The sequence below is a fragment of the Esox lucius genome, chromosome 13, assembly GCF_011004845.1.
Source record: "Esox lucius isolate fEsoLuc1 chromosome 13, fEsoLuc1.pri, whole genome shotgun sequence".
Lineage (NCBI taxonomy): Eukaryota > Metazoa > Chordata > Actinopteri > Esociformes > Esocidae > Esox > Esox lucius.
The window spans coordinates 39,284,756-39,310,423 of record NC_047581.1 but is presented as its reverse complement, the minus strand read 5'-3'; the positions used below and the strand labels follow the sequence as shown (position 1 = coordinate 39,310,423).

The following is a 25,668-nucleotide window of genomic DNA, read 5'->3' as shown; positions in this document are numbered from 1 at the left end:
AGCCAGGGGTTCTGGATTGTAATAGTGAAGAAAACATAACCGACGCCCTTGTCACATTACAATGTCATAAATGAAATTCTAATATGGTAGCCCTGAGTAGTCCTAAATTAATATGGTCCAATCTAAGCTTGGTGATTTTGATGAATGTGACAATAATGTCTCACTTTTATTATTGCTTAGGGAAAAGTTAGAAAAACCCACTGTGATGAATGACTTAAAGGTCAGGATTTAGCCATTACCTGTACTCCCGTTCCTGCAGGATCTCGGTGGGGTCCAGACCTTGTGGTTTCTGAATGGGCGTGACACGGTTCTGTTTCTGTTGCAGTGTGATGACAGGGGACGGCTGCTGCCCCTGGGGCTGATGGGGGATGGAGGGACCGGACATGGGGCCAGGCGGAGGGGCTTGAGGAGGGGCAGGAGAGGGTCTTCCACTGAGGGGCGGGGCTAGCATTTTCTGGGGGTTGTTAGGATTCTCATTACCCTGACCTGAAAAGGGAATAGCACTGATCCCTGATCAATCAATTTGAAGAACACAAAGAATACTTTTTACCCGTTGTAAGAAAAACTTAAATAGAGCCAGGGATAAGGTTTGGGTAAGGCTTAACTAACCTTCAGGCCAGGGTTTGGACCCAGGGGTCTGGGTGTGTCCTGGCATGCTGGGGGTGGGGCCAAGGCCTGACGGAGGGCCAGACATGGATGCCATGGCCATACCTGGCAACACAATACAACATGATAATGTCCATACCTGGCAACACAATACAACCCGATAATGGCCATACCTGGGAACACAATAAACAATTATAATGGCCATACCTGGCAACATAAAACAACATAATAATGGCCATACCTGGCAACACAATACAACATGATAATGGCCAAACATGGCAAGATATTACAACATGATAATGAAAACACCTGGCAATACAACAATTATACAATGTCATCATGCCAGAACAATTATATCAGAACTAGTTGGTTTCTAGTTAGTGATCAGTCTAATACCTTTCCAAACAGAAGAAGCAATAACACTGGTGAAATGTTATTCAACCTAGCTAAATTTTTGTGTTTTGCAGACACTTATTCATGCTTTTTCTAGATCTCCCTGAAGAGGGATCATGGACTCCTCATCGGTGGCAGAAGCAGCATGAGTATCCTTATATGTTAGTATCATTGTCCTTGAATATGTTCCAATCTGTTGGGTCAAGGTGGTCCGCTTTTTACTCGACAGACTCAGTTTCCAAACTGTATGTTTGTGGACTCACTTCCTACCGTTTCCTTTCATAGAGCATACCGGTGACAGCGCCAGATCTGACTGCCTGCCTGATTTGACTGACCCCATGGCCTGTGTCACACACAAACGTTCTGACTGCTGATTCACTGTTTCTCTCCACAAGTTCTGCGCATAGTTACCATTGCTATGACAAACAGACGTTGCTACGACTCGCAGAATGGAGTTCCTAGAAGAAGAGAGACGTAACAACACCTACCAGGAGATAATAATACCTACTATAACATAACAACACTTATCAAGAGATAACAACACCTACCAGGAGATAATAATACCTACTATAACATAACAACACTTATCAGGAGATAACAACACCTTCCAGGAGATAATAATACCTACTATAACATAACAACACTTACAAGGAGATAACAACACCTACCAGGAGATAATAATACCTACTAGAACATAACAACACTTATTAGGAGATAAAAAATACCTACTATAACATAACAACTCTTATCAGGAGATAACAACACCTACCAGGAGATAATAATACCTACTAGAACATAACAACACTTATCAGGAGATAACAACACCTACCAGGAGATAATAATACCTACTAGATAATAACAACACTTAACAGGAGATAATAATACCTACTAGAACATAACAACACTTATTAGGAGATAACAACACTTATCAGAAGATAATAATACCTACTAGAACATAACAACACCTACCAGGAGATAATAATACCTACTTGATCATAACAACACTTATCAGGAGATAACAACACCTACCAGGAGATAATAATACCTACTAGATCATAACAACACTTAACAGGAGATAATAATACCTACTAGAACATAACAACACTTATTAGGAGATAACAACACTTATCAGAAGATAATAATACCTACTAGAACATAACAACACCTACCAGGAGATAATAATACCTACTTGATCATAACAACACTTATCAGGAGATAACAACACCTACCAGGAGATAATAATACCTACTAGATCATAACAACAATTATCAGGAGATAACAACACCTACCAAGAGAAAATAATACCTACTAGAATATAACAACACTTATCTGGAGATAACAACACCTACCAGGAGAAAATAATATCTAATAGAATATAAAAACATTTATCAGGAGATAACAACACCTACCAGGAGATAATAATACCTACTAGCACATAACAACACTTACCAGGAGATAACAATACCTACTAGAACATAACAACACTTATTAGGAGATAACAACACTTACCAGGAGATAATTATACCTACTAGATCATAACAACACTTATCAGGAGATAGCAACACCTACCAGGAGTTAATAAAACATACTAGAACATACTAGAACATAACAACACCTACCAGAACATAACAACACCTACCAGGAGATAATAATACCAACAAGAACATAACAATACCTACCAAGAGATAACAACAGCTACCAGGGTCAACAACACCTACCAGAGGGAAACAACACCTACCAGGAGATAACACCTACCAGAAAGTAACAAAACCTACCCGGAAATAAAAACACCTACCAGGGTCAACAATCAATCAGTCAAATGTATTTATAAAGCCCTTTTTACATCAACAGTGGTCACAAAGTGCTTTTACAAAACACCCGGCCTTAAACCCCAAGGAGCAAACAACAGTAGTGTTGAATTTCAGTGGCTAGGTAAAACTCCCTAAGACAACACCTACCAGGAGATAACAACACCTACCAGGAGATAACAACACCTACCAGGAGATAACAACACCTACCAGGAGATAAAAACACCTACCATAGTATAACAACACCTACCAGAAGAAAAAAACACCTTCCAGGGGGAAACAACCCCTACCAGGAGATAACACCTACTGGGGGTAATGACACATATCAGGGTCAACAACACTTACCAGGGGATCTGATGTATGGGCTGCCTGTGCCCGGTTGCTGTTGCTGTTGTTGTTGCTGCATGGTGGGTAGACTCCTCTTTCCCTGGACCGCAAGCTGCAGGTTCTCAGGTAATGGCTGGCCCCTCCCCAGGATCTTATATGCCAGGATCTGGGCCCGAAGCTGCTGTAATTGGACAGGGCTGAAGGAGGAGGGGCCACGGCCTTGAGGCCCCTGGGGACCCAGAGCTGACTGGGGGTCCATCTGGGGCATCATGGGGCCCGAGGCAGGAGCCATGGGAGGCGTAGGCCCGCCCCGGGACAGGGGGCTGGAGGCGTGTTCTTGGACACCCATGGGGGAAGGGTGGGGGGACATGTAGCCTACAGGAGGGACATCAGTCATAGGTGTACATGCAATACAGCGTGTTATGGTTGTATATTATTATCAGGCCAGTGTGCTATACATATGTCATAGGTGTACATGCAATACAGTGTGTTATAGTTGTATATTATTATCAGGCCAGTGTGCTATACATATGTCATAGGTGTACATGCTATACAGTGTGTTATATTAGTATATTATTATCAGGCCAGTGTGCTATACATATGTCATAGGTGTACATGCTATACAGTGTGTTATAGTTGTATATTATTATCAGGCCAGTGTGCTATACATATGTCATAGGTGTACATGCAATACAGTGTGTTATATTAGTATATTATTATCAGGCCAGTGGGCTATACATATGTCATAGGTTTTCATGCTATACAGTGTGTTATATTAGTATATTATTATCAGGCCAGTGTGTGCAAATATATATAGCTCATGAATGTGATTCAGAATCTGGTGTAATAGGTTGCAGTTCTATATTGAGATGTGTTACCTTGGTTGCTGTGCTGGTCCAAGGGGCTCTGTGGAGGCCCCATGCCACTATGTAAAGCCCTCATCCCAACACCCTTCATCTGCCCATAGTTCATGTCCTCTACCATCCCTTTCTCATGAAGACCCTCCAATGGCTGAAAACACATCAACATTAATGGGTTTACTGGACCTCTGCTCTACTGAAATGTACATAAAATGCAGCCACTATAGTAGCATTATGGTGTAGGGGCCTGTTGTTTTATATTCGAGAATGAATTATTTTTCACAGAATGAATTTACATACAAATGCTCAATAAGATGTATCTAGTCCATGAAATCATAGGGTTGTGCGGAATTGAAGGATACCTTGTGCATGGTGTGCATGGTGTCCTGAAGGTAGTCCCCAGCCAATGGTCCCTGTAGGATGGGGGGGCCAGGGCTAGGACCCATCATGTGTACAGAGCCTGGGGAGGGGCCTGGTCCTGGGGAGGGGCCTGGTCCTGGGGAGGGGCCTGGTCCTGGGGAGGGGCCCGGGTGGGTCTGGGACATGCCACCAGCCTGCTCCATAGGGGTGGACATCTATTGAACTCTGCCATGTCAATGGAAAGTTGAAAGGAAGTTATTAGATTTGTTTCATAATTTTTTTGTTAGTGATTTGTTTATTATTGATAGATTATATATTGTCTTCATTTCTGTAGATAGGACACACACATTATCTACACATCAAGTCATAATTGATCATGGAATTACGAATAAAATAATTGTTTCACAGACCTAATAAGTGTATGTATTTATAGAAACAAATATATGTCACACATTAGTCTGATTAAGCCTCGGAAGGAAACTCAGGAGAACATTAGTGAACATTTATTTTGTATAACAATGTCCTAAACAGACACGCCTCCTCCGAGCTGAGAGGCCTGTCGACACAGTGACAGACGCGCAGCGAAGTAATGTATCAGGAGTTTCAGAAACGCAAACAGAGCGGGTATATAATGTCAAATATAGCTTAGCTTTAAAAAATATATTAATGATTGTATCTAGGCTATTAGCTAGCCGCGTACAGGATTATCGAATGTGTGAGCATTAATGACGCTTAGTTTCACAAATTTCAACAAAGTAGCCTTGAAATGAAAACCAACACCATCCATGTCTGAAATTGTCACTTAAACTATGTAACTATAAACTTCAAACATGGCGATGTGATGACAAAAATAACGGTACAGTGTGCCGAAATTTAGGAGGGTCGACTGAACTGTCATTTCCTGATAGAACTCTCAAATCTGAAATCAGGCCTTAATTTTGCAGCTCTGTCAACGGTTTTTATATCAGTTGTATAACTACAACGTTACACTAGTCAGATATTTTGCTTAAAAGTATCCATACGATTATTGGGTGCATGTCAAAATAAAGGTATTTTCCTTCTTGCTACAATGTAACCCCCAAATTGTATATAGTTGTTGGGCATCATTTTAACGAGACAAGTGGAGCTGATTGGCTCATAGCTTCCCCGAATGTAGCTGTTTCTCTTAACTTCTAACATGGACGTTGCTATTAACCAAATACGCCGTTAATTTGGGGAAATAACAGAAGATGTATAATATATTTTTCGTTACCACATTGCACATTTATTAGGCAATACAAACGTGTAATTTCTACATCAATTCATGATACAGAAACGTATTTAAACAGAACGCATAGTTCCAATTCCACTACGACAGCTAACGGGGGCTAACTAGCTAACTTTACCAGAGTTAGCACAAGCCTGCCAGCAACGTGCATACTGTAATGTCTCTGTAACAACATGCTAACAACATTGCTAATAACAAGCTAGCTAGCCATCAATGTTACGGATTATAATTGTTTGTCATGAATATTATTTCGATTCAGCAAAAGTTACTACATTTACCTTAAGGTAGAATAAACCGAATTCAGTCTGAAAGTAATATTACTGCTTTAAAATATGCACTGTACGGTCCCTCCCCCTCTGTTTTTCTGACAGCTTTACGTTCAGGGTTTTCTGATTTGTCTAGACTTCGAGAAATAACACCAGTCTGGATAATGATTGGTTGAAGAACACAGCACATATCACTTTCTCCGTTTTGAGGCGGGACTAATATAGACCGCTTAGAAATCACTGGAAAAGTCAGTCTCCGTACGTCAACATACCTTATCTTGTCATTACAGTGGCCCTAGCAAAGTTTATTAACATGAACTTGGAATGTAACTTAATAAATATGTAAATACAAACGATTCCAGTCCAAAGTTTGGACACACCTACTCATTCAAGAAACAAAAAATACGACAAAGGAGACCCCAAACTGTTGAGCAGCTGAAATCCAATAACAAGCAAGAATGGGAAAACATTTCACTTTCAAAACTACAGCACTTGGTTTCCTCAGTTCCCAAATGCTTATAGAGAGTATTGTTAAAATTAGAGGTGATGCAACACAGTGGTAAACATGCCCCTGTCCAATTTTCTTTTAAACGTGCTGTTGGCTTAAAATTTAAAATTGGCATATTTTCCAAAAACAATGCAATTTCTCACTTTCAAGATTTTATGTCAATTAAATATAGGGATAAATGATTTGCACCTCATCAAATTCTGCTTTTATTTGCATTTTACAAAGTGTCCCAACATTTTGGGAAACAGGTGTAGTTTTACTATTTTCCAAATTGTAGATTAATAGTGAAGATATAACTGTGATATAAAACATATGGAATCATGTAGTAACCAAAAGTGTAAAAAAAGATCAAAACACATTTCATATCATAGATTTTGTATTCTCTCAACCAGCTTCACAAGGTTGTCACCTGGAACACATTTTAATTATCAAATGTGTCTTGTTAAAATTTTAACCAGTTCAGACTTTTGACAGGGACAGCTACAAGTAACTTGGGCCAGGCTGACCTGAGGCATGTTAATTAATCTGCCCTAGTCGAACAGGCAGCCAGGGTAAATAGGCTAATACTGGAGTAATGTGATTATTATTTTTTGTTCTATTGAAAATTCTAGCAGCTGTGTTTTGCACTAATCAAAGTTTATTGATTTTCTAAACAGGTTAACTGGAGAGAAGAACATTGCAATAGTATAATCTTGAACTAACAAAAGCATGGATTAGCTTTCCTGCATAATTTTTTCAATTAAAGGTCATTTTTATAATGTTCCAAAGATGGAAAAAAGCTATTCTTGAAATATATTTTAAATGTTCATCAAAAGAGACATCAGGGTTACAGGAAACATTGAGGTCTTTGACTGTGTATTGGGATATGACCATACAACCACTGAGGTCTTTCACTGTGTATTGGGATATGACCATACAACCACTGAGGTCTTTCACTGTGTATTGGGATATAACCATACAACCAATGAGGTCTTTCACTGTGTATTGGGATATGACCGTACAACCATTGAGGTTCACTGTGAGATCTGACAAAAAATCTCTTTTTTTTCTTTGGTCCTAAATAAAAGCAAAACATTTCTGTCGTCCACTTCTTTATGTCTGATACTCTAGCTTCCAGTGTAGCCTATTTTTGGGCTTCCCTACAAACTGATATCCTTCTGATAAATAGGATCTAAACCAGATAAGAACGTGGCCCAACATAGGTTTTCACTAGGGTCAAAAAGCAATAGTATGGATGCCCCAACTTGCTCAGGGATAGAACATCATACCTTTCATGTTGACGGTTGATGGATTAGGACAAGGGACCACCCTGGCAACCTAGCCTGACTACTGAAATTATTCCACTGTCATGTCCTACCAACGTTGTAATGTAAATGTATTCACAAAGTGCACAAAGCGTAGCTGTATATTATATTCACTCTCTTTAGTCTTGGCTTGTTTCTATATAATTGTAGGCCTGAATATTAACCTCCTAAGACCTGAGCTTTGGTGCAGGAAGCCTAATATGTCCACATATGTGGACACCGGTTCTCAGGAGACTAAATATTAGAATACACAATCATATATAATGTCTATAATAAATTAATAGTTATATTTATCACGGTATATACTGACTACATGAGCATAACATGATCGAATTCTTAGTTTAGGGTATAGCTGCTGTATCCCATACAACCACTAGAGGACAGCAGTGGATACCATTTAACATTAATGTGGCCACACTATTCTGTAGCAGGCCAGGATGGACAGGTGGCCTCTGGGATTGGGAATGGGGTTCATTCAAATCACCACTTTCATGTTTTATTAATCACAAGAACAGGATACAAATGGTAGACATATACTTTCCAAAAAAAACACTTCAGATCATGAAAAGAAGTACAACCCTGTTTCCAAAATAGTTGTGATGCAACGAATTAAGGATCTACGATATAAAATGTATTTGATCTGTTTTACACGTTTGGTTACTACATGATTCCATATGTTTTATATCATAGTTATGATGTCTTCACTATTAATCTACAATTTGGAAAATAGTAAAACTACAACAAACTAAAAAACTAGCAGCAGAAGGCAATTATGTGCAAATCATTCATCCCAGTATTTAATTGAAAATAGTACAACAAAACAACTTCAAATGTAGAAACTGAGAAATGTGATAGTTTTATATATATATGGCTATTTTAAATTAGATTCCAGTAAAACATAAATTTTCTTTTTCGACAGGGGCATATATACCACTGTGTGCTATCCCCTCTTCTTTTAACAATACTCTGTTTAAGAACTGAGGAGACCAATTACTGAATTTTTTGGACTGAAATGTTTTCCCATTCTTGCTTGTTATTGGATTTCAGCTGTTCGTTTCAAAATGCCCAAATGTTTTCAGTGAGTGACAGGTCTGGACTGCAGGCAGGCCAGTTTAGCACCAAGACTCTTTTATTACGGATCCATGCTGTTGTGATACGTGCAGAATGTGGTTTGGCATTGTCTTGCTGAAATAAGCAAGGCCTTCTGGGAAAAATATGTTGTCTGGGTGGCAGCATATGTTGCTCCAAAATCTGTATATATTATTCAGCATTAATGGTGCATTCAAAGACATGCAAGTTACCCGTGCCATGTGCACTAATGCACCCCCATGTGCACTGATAACACACCAGATGGTCCCTCTCCATCCATGATTACCAAAAATTATTTCACATTTTGAGACCACATGACAGTTTCCCACTCCACTTCAGTCCATCTAAAATGGGCTTGTGCCCAGAGAAGGCGGGTGTGTTTCTGGATCTTGTTTTATATATAGAGTTTTAACTTGCATTTGTGGATGTAGTGATGTACTGTGTTCACAGACAATGGTTTTCCGAAGTGTTCCTGAACCCATGCAGGGATTTTCACTACAGAAATGCGTCTGTTTTTAATGCAGTGCCGTCTGAGGGCCCAAAGATCATGAGCATCCAATATTGGTTTTCGGCCTTGTCCCTTGCATACAGAGTTTTTTCCAGATTCTCTGAATCTTATAAAGATATTATGTACCATAGATTCAGGCTGGGTGTTTTGTAAAAGTGTTGTAAAAAACTGTTGTAAAAGGGCTTTATAAATAAATTTGATTGATTGATTAAGATTATGAGATCCCCAAACTCTTTGCAATTTTATGTTGAGAAACATTATTCTTAAATTGTTGCTATATTTGCCTGTGCAGTCTTTCACAGAGTGGTGAACCCCTCCTCATCTTTACTTCTGAAAAACTCATCCACTCTGGGATGCTGATTTTAGACCCAATCATGTTACTGATCTGTTGCCAATGACGTATTAGTTGTGAGATGTTCCACCAGGTAATTTTTTTTGTATTACATAACTCTTCTTGTCTTTTGTTGACCCTGTCCCAGCTTTTTTGAAACTTATTGCTGGCATCAAATTCAAGGTGGGCATTTATTTTTAAGGAACAATAAAACATTTCAGTTTCAACATTTGATATTTTGTCTTTGTACTATTTTCTATTTAATACAGGGTGTAAATGATTTGCACATCTTCGAATTCTATTTTTATTTCCATTGTACAAAGTGGTTTTGGAAACTGAGTTGTAAATGTTTGAGTAGAATATAATAAATACAGTTTTTTCACGTGTCTCAGTGTTCCAGAAGTAATAATTATTTCAAGAAGGTTTTGTAGTTCTGCTGTAATTAAAACTGCAAGAAGGTTTTGTAGTTGTGCTGTAGTTAATACTGCTCTATACTACTGTATGTGACATTTGGGCTGTCACAATATCAGATTTTCACTACACGGTTATCGTGGCCAAAATAATTAATGGTAACGATATTATCGCGGTAGAGTATCTATTGAATATTTGAAGAAAATAAAATGCTAGTAATCAAATTCATCTTCAACTTTGTTTAATGTGTTTTCTTTTTCTCTTTTTTGGCAAATTTATTAAACTCAAAATACTAGTTTTTGGAGGTGGAGAGAGACCATAACTGTACAAATAAAAAAAATATAAGCTTACAAAAAGAACAATTACACTTAATGGATAGTAAAAAGGCAACCGGATTAACTCATAAACAAAAAATCCACAAGGCCTAACACAGAAAGGTGTTTTTGGAAAAATACAAGTCCTTTGTTCCATGTGAATGGGCTACAAAAACTGCGCGTCTTTGCCGATCTTTCCGGGGTCTAGTGGGGCTAACAAGTTGATTTCAACAGCAGTGCATAGGTCCAGTCTCCTTGCTTAAGCACATGCATCGTTTTTCTATAGGTGACATGAATAAGGTATCGAAAAACCAAGAGGGTTTTTTGGAAACATACAATTTCATTTTCACCTAGAAAATACTAAATTATCATACACTCACCTAAAGGATTATTAGGAACACCTGTTCAATTTCTCATTAATGCAATTATCTAATCAACCAATCACATGGCAGTTGCTTCAATGCATTTAGGGGTGTGGTCCTGGTCAAGACAATCTCCTGAACTCCAAACTGAATGTCAGAATGGGAAAGAAAGTTGATTTAAGCAATTTTGAGTGTGGCATGGTTGTTGGTGCCAGACGGGCCGGTCTGAGTATTTCACAATCTGCTCAGTTACTGGGATTTTCACGCACAACTGTTTCTAGGGTTTACAAAGAATGGTGTGAAAAGGGAAAAACATCCAGTATGCAGCAGTCCTGTGGGCGAAAATGCCTTGTTGATGCTAGAGGTCAGAGGAGAATGGGCCGACTGATTCAAGCTGATAGAAGAGCAACTTTGACTGAAATAACCACTCGTTATGGTATGCAGCAAAAGCATTTGTGAAGCCACAACACGCACAACCTTGAGGCGGATGGGTTACAACAGCAGAAGTTACAACATCGGGTACCACTCACAAATAGGAAAAAGAGGCTACAATTTGCACAAGCTCACCAAAATTGGACAGTTGAAGACTGGAAGAATGTTGCCTGGTCTGATGAGTCTCGATTTCTGTTGAGACATTCAGATGGTAGAGTCAGATTTTGGCATAAACAGAATGAGAACATGGATCCATCATGCCTTGTTACCACTGTGCAGGCTGGTGGTGGTGGTGGTGTAATGGTGTGGGGGATGTTTTCTTGGCACACTTTAGGCCCCTTAGTGCCAATTGGGCATCGTTTAAATGCCACGGCCTACCTGAGCATTGTTTCTGACCATGTCCATCCCTTTATGACCTCCATGTACCCATCCTCTGATGGCTACTTCCAGCAGGATAATGCACCATGTTACAAAGCTTGAATTATTTCAAATTGGTTTCTTGAACATGACAATGAGTTCACTGTACTGAAATGGCCCCCACGGTCACCAGATCTCAACCCAATAGAGCATCTTTGGGATGTGGTGGAACGGGAGCTTCGTGCCCTGGATGTGCATCCCACAAATCTCCATCAACTGCAAGATGCTATCCTATCAATATGGGCCAACATTTCTAAAGATTTCTTTCAGCACCTTGTTGAATCAATGCCATGTAGAATTAAGGCAGTTCTGAAGTCGAAAGGGGGTCAAACACAGTATTAGTATGGTGTTCCTAATAATCATTTAGGTGAGTCTATGTGTATTATTAACATGATATTAATATTTCATTTTTTAAATATCACAGTTATCGTCAATACCATCATATGGCGACACCCCTATGTGGCATGTTAGTGAAGTGACCTTTGTTATTTCTACAGTACCCATATATACTAGTGAAGAGACCTTTGTTATTTCTAATAACAAAGGTCATCCTGATAGGATTTGTAGGTTTCTACAGTACCCAACACCAGTTGGAGTCAATTGGAAAATTGGAAAAAGAGCTACTGTATAAATACTGCAATGTACGTTAAACTGAGCCTTTTGTCAACCTGCTTAAGCTGTCTACACGCCAGATGGGACACCAGAGAAAGCTACTGAAAACCTATGAGATCTAAATCAACATTTCATGTTTAACGTGATGAAGTGAAACCACCATTTAAATCTGCTCCAGCCTAATGACAATCTAAAAGGCAGGACATGCAAATATCCCATCAAAATGGTCCCAAAAATTTGCATCTCCTGACATCAGAAACTTTCCTGATGATGTCACACAAAACACAGCTGTTCATATGTGATATATTTAGTTTAGCTTGAAAAGCCTACAAAAAAGGTTATTATAATTTAACAAAACAATATGCCAATTAGTTTAGAACACACAATATGCCAATAATGCCGGTAAACATGTGTGTTTCATAACGTGTACGGGTGTCCAAAGGACTTTACTCATTACCAGTAGACCATAGTAGGTATAAGTCTGTAGTCTTAACCAGTAGACCATAGTGAATGTAGGTCTTTAGTCATAACAAGTAGACCATAGTGAATGTAAGTCTTTACTCATAACCAGTAGGCCATAGTGAATGTAAGTCTTTAGTCATAACCAGTAGACCATAGTAGGTATAAGTCTGTAGTCTTAACCAGTAGACCAAAGTGAATGTAAGTCTTTACTCATAATCAGTAGACTATAGTAGGTGTAAGTCTTTAGTCATAACCAGTAGACTATAGTAGGTGTAAGTCTTTAGTCATAACCAGTAGACCATAGTGAATGTAAGTCTTTACTCATAACCAGTAGACCATAGTGAATGTAAGTCTTTACTCATAACCAGTAGACCATAGTGAATGTAAATCTTTACTCATAACCAGTAGACTATAGTAGGTGTAAGTAGGTATAGTAGGTGTAAGTCTTTAGTCATAACCAGTAGACTATAGTAGGTGTAAGTCTTTAGTCATAACGAGTAGGTCATAGTAGGCGTTAGTCATAACCAGTAGATTATAGTGAATTTTGGTCTTTAAACATAACTATTAGAAGATAGTAGCATATTTTGTGTCAAGTAGCTACCAACTTGCTATCATAACCATATGGGTTTTAGATTTTATAGACTTTTCATCTCTCTATCAGTCCCATTTCTCATGAAAACTCAATGCAATAAAGATAGTGAAAGCAGGTTAAATAACATGGGCTTTATTACAAGCCCTTTACTTTTGATTGTTTAGTTCTTAATTTCAGTTACGATTTTAAACACTACAAATCCATTACATTTTTCTTACCGGAAACAAATCACCAGGCGTTCAACTTGACAAATGAAATTGCGCTACTTGGTGTCCATTTTGGTCTGTGGTCCTACCATCTGGAACAAGTGATTGTATTGGCCTTGGTCCAGACAAAGGTAGCTACAAAATTTCTCTCCTAAAAGCTGAAGCTCTTCAATCAGTCAGTAAAAGTCCCCAACCTGTTTTTCGCAATCTCAGCCATTGGTCTTATTGTTGAATTGCCCTATTAGTACTATCTTGACTATTTAAAATAACCAGTAATAACCTCAAACCTTTCATTTACCTTTTCTGAAATATGTGCTATTAATGTTGTAGTTAGTGAATATACCAAATAATAAATATTTCAAAATGTTTTATAAGAAAAATTTGCTATAAGTGCAAAAAAAGTTTGACATTCACAGTTTTTTTCTCTATTAATAATTTTGAAGGGGCTCTGTGAAAGTGTCGGTGGCGTGTCAAGGCTGATGAGATCTTTTCAAATGCTAATGTCATGTCCTGGATAGGGACATCTAGGCATCTCGATGCGCCTGGGGGGTTGCCTCTAGGAATCTCTGCGCTGCCGTTTGGATTGTCCCCAATTAGAGGCAGCTGCGTTGCCTCTAATTGGGGACCCTATTTAAGTTACCCTGGTTTGCCTTTTGGTTTGTTTGCGTTATGTGCTTCAATTCACATTTGTTGCTCTTCTTTGTTATTTTGTAATCAGTTCCAGTGATTTATAAAAAATAATAAAGGAATGTTTGATGATTGCCCTGCTCAACGCTTCCTACAACCGTGACGGTATCTCTCAAAACCTTGTTTATTTTAACAGTCCTTTAACACTAATTTCCTAGTTAACATTAACATTTAAATTGAATGCATTTGACACAGTAATGTACGCATTGTTATGCTAATGACACAGTAATGTACGCATTGTTATGCTAATCACACAGTACTGTACACATTGTTATGCCAGGTCTAAAATTGTTTCAGTGTTATGCTAATGACACAGTACTATACACATTGTTATGCTAATCACACAGTACTGTACACATTGCTATGCCAGGTCTAAAATAGTTTCATTGTTATGCTAATGACACATTACTAAACACATTGTTATGGTAATGACCCAGTACTATACACACTGTTATGCTAATGGCCAGTTTTATACCCATTGTTATGCTAATGACACAGTACTATACACATTGTTATGCTAATGATACAATACTATATGCATTGTAATGCTAATGATACAGTACTATATGCATTGTTATGCTAATGACACAGTACTATACGCTACAGCTTCCTCTATTGAACAAACTGTTGCACACCTGCAGTCAGATTTTTTACTGTTCCGAAAATCACTTACGGACCGTAGGTTGGTATTAAATGCAAATAAAACTAAGTACATGCAATACATACTTTACATGCCTCAGCATCTGTAATCAAATCTCTGGATGCAGTCTATAATTTGGCCTTGAGCTTTATCACTGGTTCAGATTTTCACACTCATCACTGTCTTTTATATTCTTCAGTTGGCTGGGATTCACTGACATTTAGAAGGGCCAGATATTGATTGATGTGTTTATATAAGGCAGTCATGTAAAAACTTCCTGATTACCTAACAGAGAACATGAGTTGGAAGAACAGAAGATACCAGACACATTCCCAAGACTGGATAATGTTAGAGGTACTGTGGACCTGAACTGGCTAAAACTGCTTTTGAATATATTTTGCCTCACACTCATGGAGTGCCAGTCATTTTTTTATGTATGTTTTATTTATATTATTTACATTTGTATGTGTTTTAATTTTAGTGATACAGCGTTCAGCTAAGAGCTGAAAGATCTTGGCCTCAGGTTGAGTTCCCTTGATACAAAAGGTAAGTAAATAAATAAACATCTATAATACTTGTATAATGATTTTGAAACCTATTACATACAAATATGTCCTAAACTATTACACTACTAGTCAAAAGTTTGGGGTCACTTAGAAATCTTGTTTTTGAAAAGCAAATTTTCCTAATTCACCCTAGAAGTGTTTTCTAATGATCAATTAGCCTTTTAAAACTTGAATTAGCAAACAATGTGCCATTGGAACACAGGACTGATGGTTGCTGATAATGGACCTATGTAGATATTCTGTTGAAAATCTGCTCTTTCCATCTACAGTAGTCATTTCCAACAATAACAATGTCTGCACTATATTTCTGATCGGTTTGTTGATATTATAATGGGCAAAAAATTACATTTGGAACACAAACCAGATAAATTAACAAAAACAGTGGTGAATCCTCTAGAAGAACATTCCAGTCTGACTATAGCCCATCCTTTGTTATATTTAACCTCAACCATATCCTTTCTTCAGTTTATCCAGGGCTGTCATCAGTAACCGCTAATCACATGATCATGGACATGGTCTCCAACAGTGTGTCAAGGGGAGTTGGTGATTCATTATAGTTGTACAAATTTAACGTTTTCTTTAATAACACTTGAAGAACAGATGGACACAGAGCGCTCTGAGAGAATTTCATGACAGCTTTTGATTTGTTAAACTTTTTATGATTTATTTTTAATACTATAACTACTGTATTTCCATTCACTTTCCAGGGTCTCCTTTAACAGAGCAAGTCAGGTTTTTAGTAGAAGGCGTTGTCATCCCTGTTCTATTCTAGATATTACCAAAATGAATCTAGCTGAACTCTAAGTGAATCACCAAAAGTTAAACAACCATGAAATACACAACCAAAAGGTAATCAGACAGTAAGTACACAACCAAAACATAAATTGATTGAAAGTACAACAAAGATTAAACCAAACTCATATTTCAGCAGTTTTATATTTCAGTCTTAAATTGTAACATACATTTTTCATATGACTGAATTTTCTGCAACATCGCAGCTGTTAATGCCTCTGTGTAATCAGAGATGATGTTGGGGGGCGAATGCCTCTGTGTTATCAGAGAAACTTTGAGGGGCAAATGCAGACTGGCCAACTATGTTTCTTTGAATAGATACTCCAGGTGTGCACAAACAAAAGGCACGTTATATTTAGTTTTACATGAGACACATTTGGCCCCATTTGTTGTTTACTTTACAACAGTGTTGGTTTGGCGTGAGACACATTTGGATATCCATGTTGACTTTAATAGTTATTCTGCACGTGACAGCAAGAACAGCCACAGACAACGAGTCAGAATATGTAAAACACAAACAAATAGACAGATAATAATACAATAACAATTACAATCATTATCCTAACTAAATAGGATTATTATAATGTCCACCTAACAATAGGACCTGCTGATAAGAAAATTAAACTGTTATCATGAAATAATATGATCTATACAAGCAGGCCAGTCTTCTATTATGTAATAACACATGACCTGAACAAGCAGGCCAGTCTTCCATCATGACATAACATATGACCTAAACAAGCAGGCCAGTCTTCTATCATGACATAACATATGACTTATACAAGCCAGTCTTCTATAATGACATAATATTGTGACCTAAGCAAGCAGACCAGTCTTCTATCATGACGTAACATATCACCTAAACAAGCAGGCCAGTCTTCTATTATATAATAACATACGACATAAACACACAGGCCAGTCTTCAATAATTTTATAACATATGACCTATACAAGACAGTCTTCTATCATGACATAACATATGACCTATACAAGCCAGTCTTCTATCATGACGTAACATATCACCTATACAAGCAGGCCAGTCTTCTATCATGTAATAGCATATGACATAAACAAGCAGGCCAGCCTTTCTATCATGTAATAACATATGACATAAACAAGCAGGCTAGTCTTTTTTTAGTATTTAATACCACAACCTGAACAAGAAGGCCAGTCTACATACATTGAAGCCCAAAATGAATGAGCAATATTTTCTTGAAAGTTTCTTGCATTATCTTGTGAATGTAGTAAATATAAGAAATATAGGTCTGGTTTCATAGACACGGACTAAGCCTAGTACAGGACAGAAATATATATCCAAGGAACTTGAATTCAGAGACTCTCTCCACAGCTCCAAAGTTTCTTGCATTATCTTGTGAATGTGCAGGCTGGTGGTAGTGGTGTAATGGTGTGGGGGATGTTTTCTTGGCACACTTTAGGCCCCTTAGTGCCAATTGGGCATCGATTAAATGCCACGGCCTACCTGAGCATTGTTTCTGACCATGTCCATCCATTTATGACCTCCATGTACCCATCCTCTGATGGCTACTTCCAGCAGGATAATGCACCATGTCACAAAGCTCGAATCATTTCAAATTGGTTTCTTGAACATGACAATGAGTTCACTGTACTGAAATGGCCCCCACAGTCACCAGATCTCAACCCAATAGAGCATCTTTGGGATGCGGTGGAATGGGAGCTTCGTGCCCTGGATGTGCATCCCACAAATCTCCATCAACTGCAAGATGCTATCCTATCAATATGGGCCAACATTTCTAAAGAATGCTTTCAGCACCTTGTTGAATCAATGCCACGTAGAATTAAGGCAGTTCTGAAGGCGAAAGGGGGTCAAACACAGTATTAGTATGGTGTTCCTAATAATCCTTTAGGTGAGTGTACAATTTCTGCTAGTTTACTTTGCTATATATACTGTATTTATTTCTTTATATTTTTTGCTTTATATTTTACTTATTGTTACTGCGTAGATGTCATGTGCCATGTCATAATAATTTCACTGCTCAGAACGACACTGTTATTTTGTGCATCTGACAATGAAGAAGACTTTGACTTTTATGTCACCTGTTTTGGTACAAATGAAAGTGACAACAGGTGAACTGGAGAGGCAACAGCAAGACAACCCCCAAAAAGGGGGTGGCCACAGACAATTGCTCTTTTCGTATCCTTTGTGACTGATTCTTCTCTAGTTTAGTGTTATGCTAGTGTCCTTGTCACTACAGGTAGAATGAGGCGGTATCTGCAGCCCATTCAGGTTGCACAGGGAGTCCAGCTCCTCTAGGATGGTACATCCATACGTGCCATCACAAGATTTGCTGTGTCACCAGTAGTCTCAAGAGCATGTAGGAGATACCAGGAGCTGTCCATTATACGAGGAGAGCTGGACAAGTCTGTAGAAGGGCATCAACCCAGCAGCAGGACCGGTATCTGTTACTTTGTGGGAGGAGGAATGGGAGGAGCACTGCCAGAGCCCTACAAAAAACTGTCAGAAACAGACTCTATGAGAGTGGTCTGAGGATCTGACGTCCTCTAGTGGGACCTGTGCTCACAACCCAGCACCATGCAGCTCGATTGGCATTCACCAGAAATTACCAGAATTGGCAGGTCTCATCTTCACAGATGAGAGCAGGTTTACACTGAGCACATGTGACAGATGTGAAAGAGTCTGGAGACACCGTGGTGAATGTTATGCTGCCTGCAACATCATCCAACATGACCGGTTTGGTGGAGGGTCAGTGATGGTTTGGGGAGGCATATCCTTGGAGGGTCGCAAGGATCGCCACGTGCTAGCCAAAAGTACTCTGACTGCTGTTAGGTACCGGGATGAAATACTGAGACCCATTGTCAGACCTTACGCTGGTGCAGTGGGCCCTGGGTTCCTCCTGGTGCAGGACAATATCTGGCCTCATGTGGTCAGAGTGTGTAGGCAGTTCCTGGATGACCTCACGTTCCTCACGTTCCCCAGACCTGAATCCAATTGAGAACCTCTGGGATGTTCTGCATTTGTGCATCCGACACCAACAAGTAGCCCGACAGACAGGAGTTCACTGATGCCCAAATGTTTTCAACAAATTACACAATGTACAGTAAAGATTTTGATCTTTAATATATTTCGTTCATCGAGACCGGATGTCTGATTTAAGTGTTCCCTTAATTTTTTTGAACAGTGTATTTAACTCTTCAAATCTTCCTCATGAGAGAACCTGTTGTGATTTACGGGCAGGTACGGCATGTTATCTGTCCCTTGACCCACCAGTGTCTTCTGTCCTTTGACCCACCAGTGTCATCTGTCCTTTGACCCACCAGTGTCATCAGTCCATTGACCCACAAGTGTCATCAGTCCATTGACCCACCAGTGTCATCTGCCCATTGACCCACCAGTGTCATCTGTCCCTTGACCCACCAGTGTCATCAGTCCATTGACCCACCAGTGTCATCAGTCCATTGACCCACCAGTGTCATCTGTCCATTGACCCACCAGTGTCATCAGTCCATTGACCCACAAGTGTCATCTGTCCATTGACCCACCAGTGTCATCTGTCCCTTGACCCACCAGTGTCATCTGTCACTCGACCCACCAGTGTCATCTGTCCTTTGACCCACCAGTTTTATCTCTCACTCGACCCACCAGTGTCATCAGTCATTTGACCCACCAGTTTCATCTGTCACTCGACCCACCAGTGTCATCTGTCCTTTGACCCACCAGTGTCATCAGTCCATTGACCCACCAGTGTCATCTGCCCATTGACCCACCAGTGTCATCTGTCCCTTGACCCACCAGTGTCATCTGTCCATTGACCCACAAGTGTCATCAGTCCATTGACCCACCAGTGTCATCTGTCCATTGACCCACCAGTGTCATCAGTCCATTGACCCACAAGTGTCATCTGTCCATTGACCCACCAGTGTCATCTGTCCCTTGACCCACCAGTGTCATCTGTCACTCGACCCACCAGTGTCATCTGTCCCTTGACCCACCAGTTTCATGTCACTCGACCCACCAGTGTCATCTGTCCTTTGACCCACCAGTGTCATCAGTCCATTGACCCACCAGTGTCATCTGTCCCTTGACCCACCAGTGTCATCTGTCCTTTGACCCACCAGTGTCATCTGTCCTTTGACCCACCAGTGTCATCTGTCCTTTGACCCACCAGTTTCATCTGTCACTCGACCCATCAGTGTCATCTGTCCATTGACCCACCAGAGTCATCAGTCCATTGACCCACCAGTGTCATTAGTCCATTGACCCACCAGTGTCATCTGTCCCTCGACCCACCAGTGTCATCTGTCACTCGACCCACCAGTGTCATCTGTCCATTGACCCACCAGTGTCATCAGTCCATTGACCCACCAGTGTCATCTGTCCATTGACCCACCAGTGTCATCAGACCATTGACCCACCAGTGTCATCTGTCCATTGACCCACCAGTATCATCAGTCCATTGACCCACCAGTTTCATCTGTCACTCGACCCACCAGTGTCATCTGTCCTTTGACCCACCAGTTTCATCTGTCACTCGACCCACCAGTGTCATCTGTCCTTTGACCCACCAGTGTCATCAGACCATTGACCCACCAGTGTCATCAGTCCATTGACCCACCAGTGTCATCTGTCCCTTGACCCACCAGTTTCATCTTTCACTCGACCAGCAGATTCAGATTCAGAGGGACTACAACTGGACCAGTGTCATCTGTCCATTGACCAACCAGTGCTCAATTTTCAAAAGGCTTTTTTCACCAGTCTCCTGGGATCACTTGCGGATTCAGACCAGTGGATTGAGACCAGCAGATTCAGATTGAGACCAGCGGATTGAGACCAGCGGATTCAGACCAGCGGATTCAGACCAGCAAATTGAAAAAAGCGGATTCAGACCAACGGATTGAGACCAGCCGATTGAGACCAGCGGATTCAGACCAGCGGATTCAGACCAGCAGATTCAGACCAGCGGATTCAGACCAGCAGATTGAGATCAGCGGATTGAGACCAGCAGATTCAGAGGGACTACAACTGGAGTTAGAGTTAGAGCCTGGAGGGACTACAACTGGTTAGTGTTAGGGTCTGGAGGGACTACAACTGGAGTTAGAGTTACGGCCTGGAGGGACTACAACTGGATTTTGAGTTAGGGCATGAGGCAGTAGTACCAGAGCAATGTACCCTAGTAGTACCCTATAATTAGGGTCTGGATAGGCCTATATTAACCATATGTCAAAACCAACTCCAATTTCATTCCATTCTCCTAAACACAATATGTACACAACAAATAACACAATACATACACAACTAATGACACAAAATATACACAGCTAATGACACAATATGTACACAACTAATGATACAATATGTACATAACAAATAACACAATATATACACAGCTAATGACACAATATGTACACAATAAATAACACAATACAGACACAAATAATGAAACAATATATACACACAACAAATAACACAATATATACACAGCTAATGACACAATATATACACAACAAATAACACAATATATACACAACTAATGACACAATATATACACTACTAATGACACAATATATACACAACAAATAACACAATATATACACAACAAATAACACAATATATACACAACAAATGACACAATATATACTAAATTAATGACTGAGTGAAAAGAGGTGAACACAATATATGCTAAACTAATGACTAAGTGAAAACAGGTGAACACAATATATACAGAACTAATGACTGAATGAATACAGGTGAACACAATATATACACAATTAATGACTGAGTGAAAACAGGTGAACACAATATATACACAAATAATGACACAATATATACACAACAAATAACACAATATATACAAAACTAATGACACAATATATACTAAACTAATGCCTGAGTAAAAAGAGGTGAACACTATATATGTTAAACTAATGACTAAGTGAAAACAGGTGAACACGATATATACACAACTAATGACACAATATATACACAACAAATAACACAATATATACACAACTAATGACACAATATATACTAAACTAATGACTGAGTGAAAACAGGTGAACACAATATATACACAACTAATGACTGAATGAAAACAGGTGAACACAATATATACACGACCAATGACTGAATGAAAACAGGTGAACACAATATATACACAACTAATGACTGAGTGAAAACAGATGCGTCCTCTGGGAGCGCTGCTGCCATCAATGAAGAGGAGCTGCGGTGTCAATTGGACCAGAACTGCCTCTACGCAAAAATAGATTGGATAATGGAATAAAACACAGAAAAACAGATCTTTCAACTTTCTGGGCCAGGGATTTCATCTTCTTGCAATAAAATATGACAGTACTGTAATGCATAGTACTGTAATGCATAGTACTGTCATGAACCTTCAGGAATGGGGAGGACAGAACCCGCCTTGAACTGATTGGACCAATCATGTTATGAGGTTGTTATGGAAATTGGGGCGCTGTAAAGAGGTTTTGAGGGGATATTTAATGGGTGGACAGAGACATTTACACTATCTGACAAAGACACATCCCATCCTGCACTTGATGTTAATGCTAACAGGCTAACAATGCTCATCAAACCAATTCAATTATCTCAATTAGCTGAACTATATATTGTCGGGAAACCTGTAGACATCTGATCTCAGTATGTAGTATGTCACTATGAGTGGATACATTGTTACTTCACCCTTTGCCAAAATCTCTGTTCAAAAGGAATGTAATATACCCCATATTGAGTTGGCATTTCCAAACAGACACAAGCAAGAACAAATCAGTATTGTCCACTTTGATCTACTAATTCAACTACACCCACTTCCTCTCTAAGATTCTGCCCACTCAGCTTCATCAGCCTTCCAATGCAAACTACATTTTGTGGGCTGACTTGTTGCCCATTTACTAATCAATTGAAATCTCATTCTGATACAATGTAAAAACAACTCTAACTGATTAGACCCATAGCTCAGAACGGGTATGCGAAAACAACCTACTGTGCAACTGCAAATGGCCTACTGCGTAAACTGAAACTGCATATGGCCTACTGTATAACATGGCACAGCATATGGCCTACTGCATAACATGGCACTGCACTGGCCTATTGCATAACATGACACTGCATATGGCCTATTGCATAACATGACACTGCATATGGCCTACTGCATAACATGGCACTGCACTGGCCTATTGCATAACATGACACTGCATATGGCCTACTGCATAACATGACACTGCATATGATCTACAGCCTAGCATGGCAATGCATATGACCTATTGCGTAACATGACACAGCATATGATCTACTGTGTAAAATGACACTGCATTTAGCCTACTTCATATATTTATACTGTAAAATGTTATTTTTTAGCATGTTACACTGCACTTTCCACTCACCTTTATTGTTGAAGCATAATCCAGACAGTTGTTTTAGTCAACGTTTAATCCTAAAGAAAAACAGTTGTTTAGTCAATGTTCAAACATAAAGGTGGGTTAAATACAGTGGATATAAAAAGTCTACACACCAGGTTCTTGCAATGTAAAAGAATGAGACAAAGATAAATAATGTCAGAACGTTTTACAACTTTAATGTGACCTAGAAAAAAATAAAATAAACACAATAACCTGGTTGCATAAGTGCGCACAACCTTAAACTAATACTTTGCTGAAGCACCTTTTGATTGTATTACAGCACTCAGTCTTTTTGGGTAGGAGTCTATTAGCATGGCACATCTTGACGTGGCAATATTTGCCCACGCTTCTTTGCAAAAGCACTCCAAATCTGTCAGATAGCGAAGACATCTCCTGTGCACAGCCCTCTTCAGATCGCCCCACAGATGTTCAATTGGATTCAGGTCTGGGCTCTGGCTAGGCAATTCCAAAACGTTAATCTGCTTCTGGTAAAGCCATGCTTTTGTGGATTTGGATGTGTGCTTTGGGTTGTTGTCGTGCTGAAAAGTGAACTCCTCCTCTTCATCCTCAGCTTTCTAACGGACACCTGAATGTTTTGTGCCAAAATTGCCTGGTATTTGGAACTGTTCATAATTCCCTCCACCCTGAGTGCCCCGGTTCCAGCTGAAGAAGAACTGCCCCAAAGCATAATGCTGCCACCACCACGCTTCACTGTGGGTATGATGTTCTTTGGGTGATGTGTAGCGTTGTTTTTGCGCCAAACATACCTTTTGGAATTATGGCCAAAAAGTCCAACCTTGGTTTCATCAGACCATCACACATTTTCCCACATGCTTTTGGGGGACTTGATGTTTGTTTTTGCAGCGTATCAGCCAGGCTTGGATGTTTTTTTGTACGAATAGGCTTCCGTCTTGCCACCCCACCCCATAGCCCATTCATATGAAGAATACGAGAGATTATATCCACTCTAAGCTTCATCTTTCAGACTGATATAACCTTTGTCTTTTCCCGCAGCGAGAAACCATTATTGGAGACTTGTGGACTTGGCTTGTATTGTTCATTATTCTTGTATCGTCTATAGTCATGGCTTTGAGGTCGGCTTCTATTTCCTTTATCATTTCTTTTATAAATCCAGCTTGCAAATGACCCTTTATCCCTTGATCTGATACCTGGCGTAGAACATATTTTAGATTTAATTTGAATATTGTTCAAGCATTGTGAAAATCAAATGTGTTTTATAAAGCCCTTTTTCACATCAGCAGTTGTCACAAAGTAATTTTTAAAACAACATCCTGATTATTGTTATTATTATCTAAAATATATATTTCCAGATTAATTCAGTGTATTTCATTTAATTTGAAAGGAACAAGACATGAAAATAAACAAGACATCCAATCAGGTGACCAAGGAGATAAATGCTTTGTCATCACTGTGTGATTTGAGATGTTTTCAGGGCTTAAGTGTTTTTGAGGGTAATGACAGACATGTTGAGCTAGTTACTGAGCTTTGGGCCCAATTGGTCAATAGACATAAGGCTTAGCACAGCTTGAGAGTCTAGTGACAGAGGTTTGTAATGACAAAGAGGAGCATTTAGAGAGTCTGTTCATTGGATGACTTCAGGGATCCCTCTATTTCAATATGGTCACCACCTTATTTTTCAACATGGCCACCTTGGCTGAATTTCAGCATGGCTGCCCCCCCCCATTCTTTAACATGGCCGCCACCCTGTATTTCAACTGGCCTGCCCCCCAATTCTTTAACATATCCACCTTGCCTGTATTTCAACATGGCCGCCACCCTGTATTTCATCATGGCCGTCTTGCTTGTATTTCAACATGGCCGCCCCCTGATTCATTAACATGGCCACCTTGTCTGTATTTCAACATGGCCGCCACACTATATTTTAACCCTGGCCGTCTTGCCTGTATTTCAACATGGCCGCCCCACGATTCATTAACAAGCCTGCCTTGCCTGTATTTCAACATACCCACCCCCCGGTTCTTTAACATAGCCACCTTGCCTGTATTTCGATATGGCTGCCAATCCAGCATTTCAACATGGCTACCATTCCTGTATTTCAACATGGTCACTTTGCCTGTATTTCAACATGGCCACCCCCCCGTGCATTTACATGG

General features: G+C 39.6%; 1 protein-coding gene across 5 annotated transcripts in view; it reads right to left on the bottom strand.

Moving 5' to 3' along the window:
• Nucleotides 1-6,006, bottom strand: part of smarca2 (SWI/SNF related, matrix associated, actin dependent regulator of chromatin, subfamily a, member 2) — a 68,243-nt gene extending 62,237 nt beyond the window's left edge. For 4 of the 5 annotated variants that reach the window (XM_029124838.2, XM_029124839.2, XM_029124840.2 and 1 more), the window contains exons 1-6: nucleotides 5,900-6,006; nucleotides 4,357-4,579; nucleotides 4,013-4,145; nucleotides 3,153-3,509; nucleotides 610-711; nucleotides 240-486 (exon numbers count right to left, since the gene is read on the bottom strand). In XM_029124838.2, coding sequence (XP_028980671.1) covers nucleotides 240-486; nucleotides 610-711; nucleotides 3,153-3,509; nucleotides 4,013-4,145; nucleotides 4,357-4,569 — 1,052 coding nt within the window. In that variant the 5' untranslated portion in view covers nucleotides 4,570-4,579; nucleotides 5,900-6,006. Of the gene's footprint in view, nucleotides 1-239; nucleotides 504-609; nucleotides 712-3,152; nucleotides 3,510-4,012; nucleotides 4,146-4,356; nucleotides 4,580-5,899 lie in introns of those variants that run through there. The other variant, XM_029124841.2, reaches the window with a different exon arrangement.
• Between the last annotated feature and the right edge of the window lie 19,662 nt (nucleotides 6,007-25,668).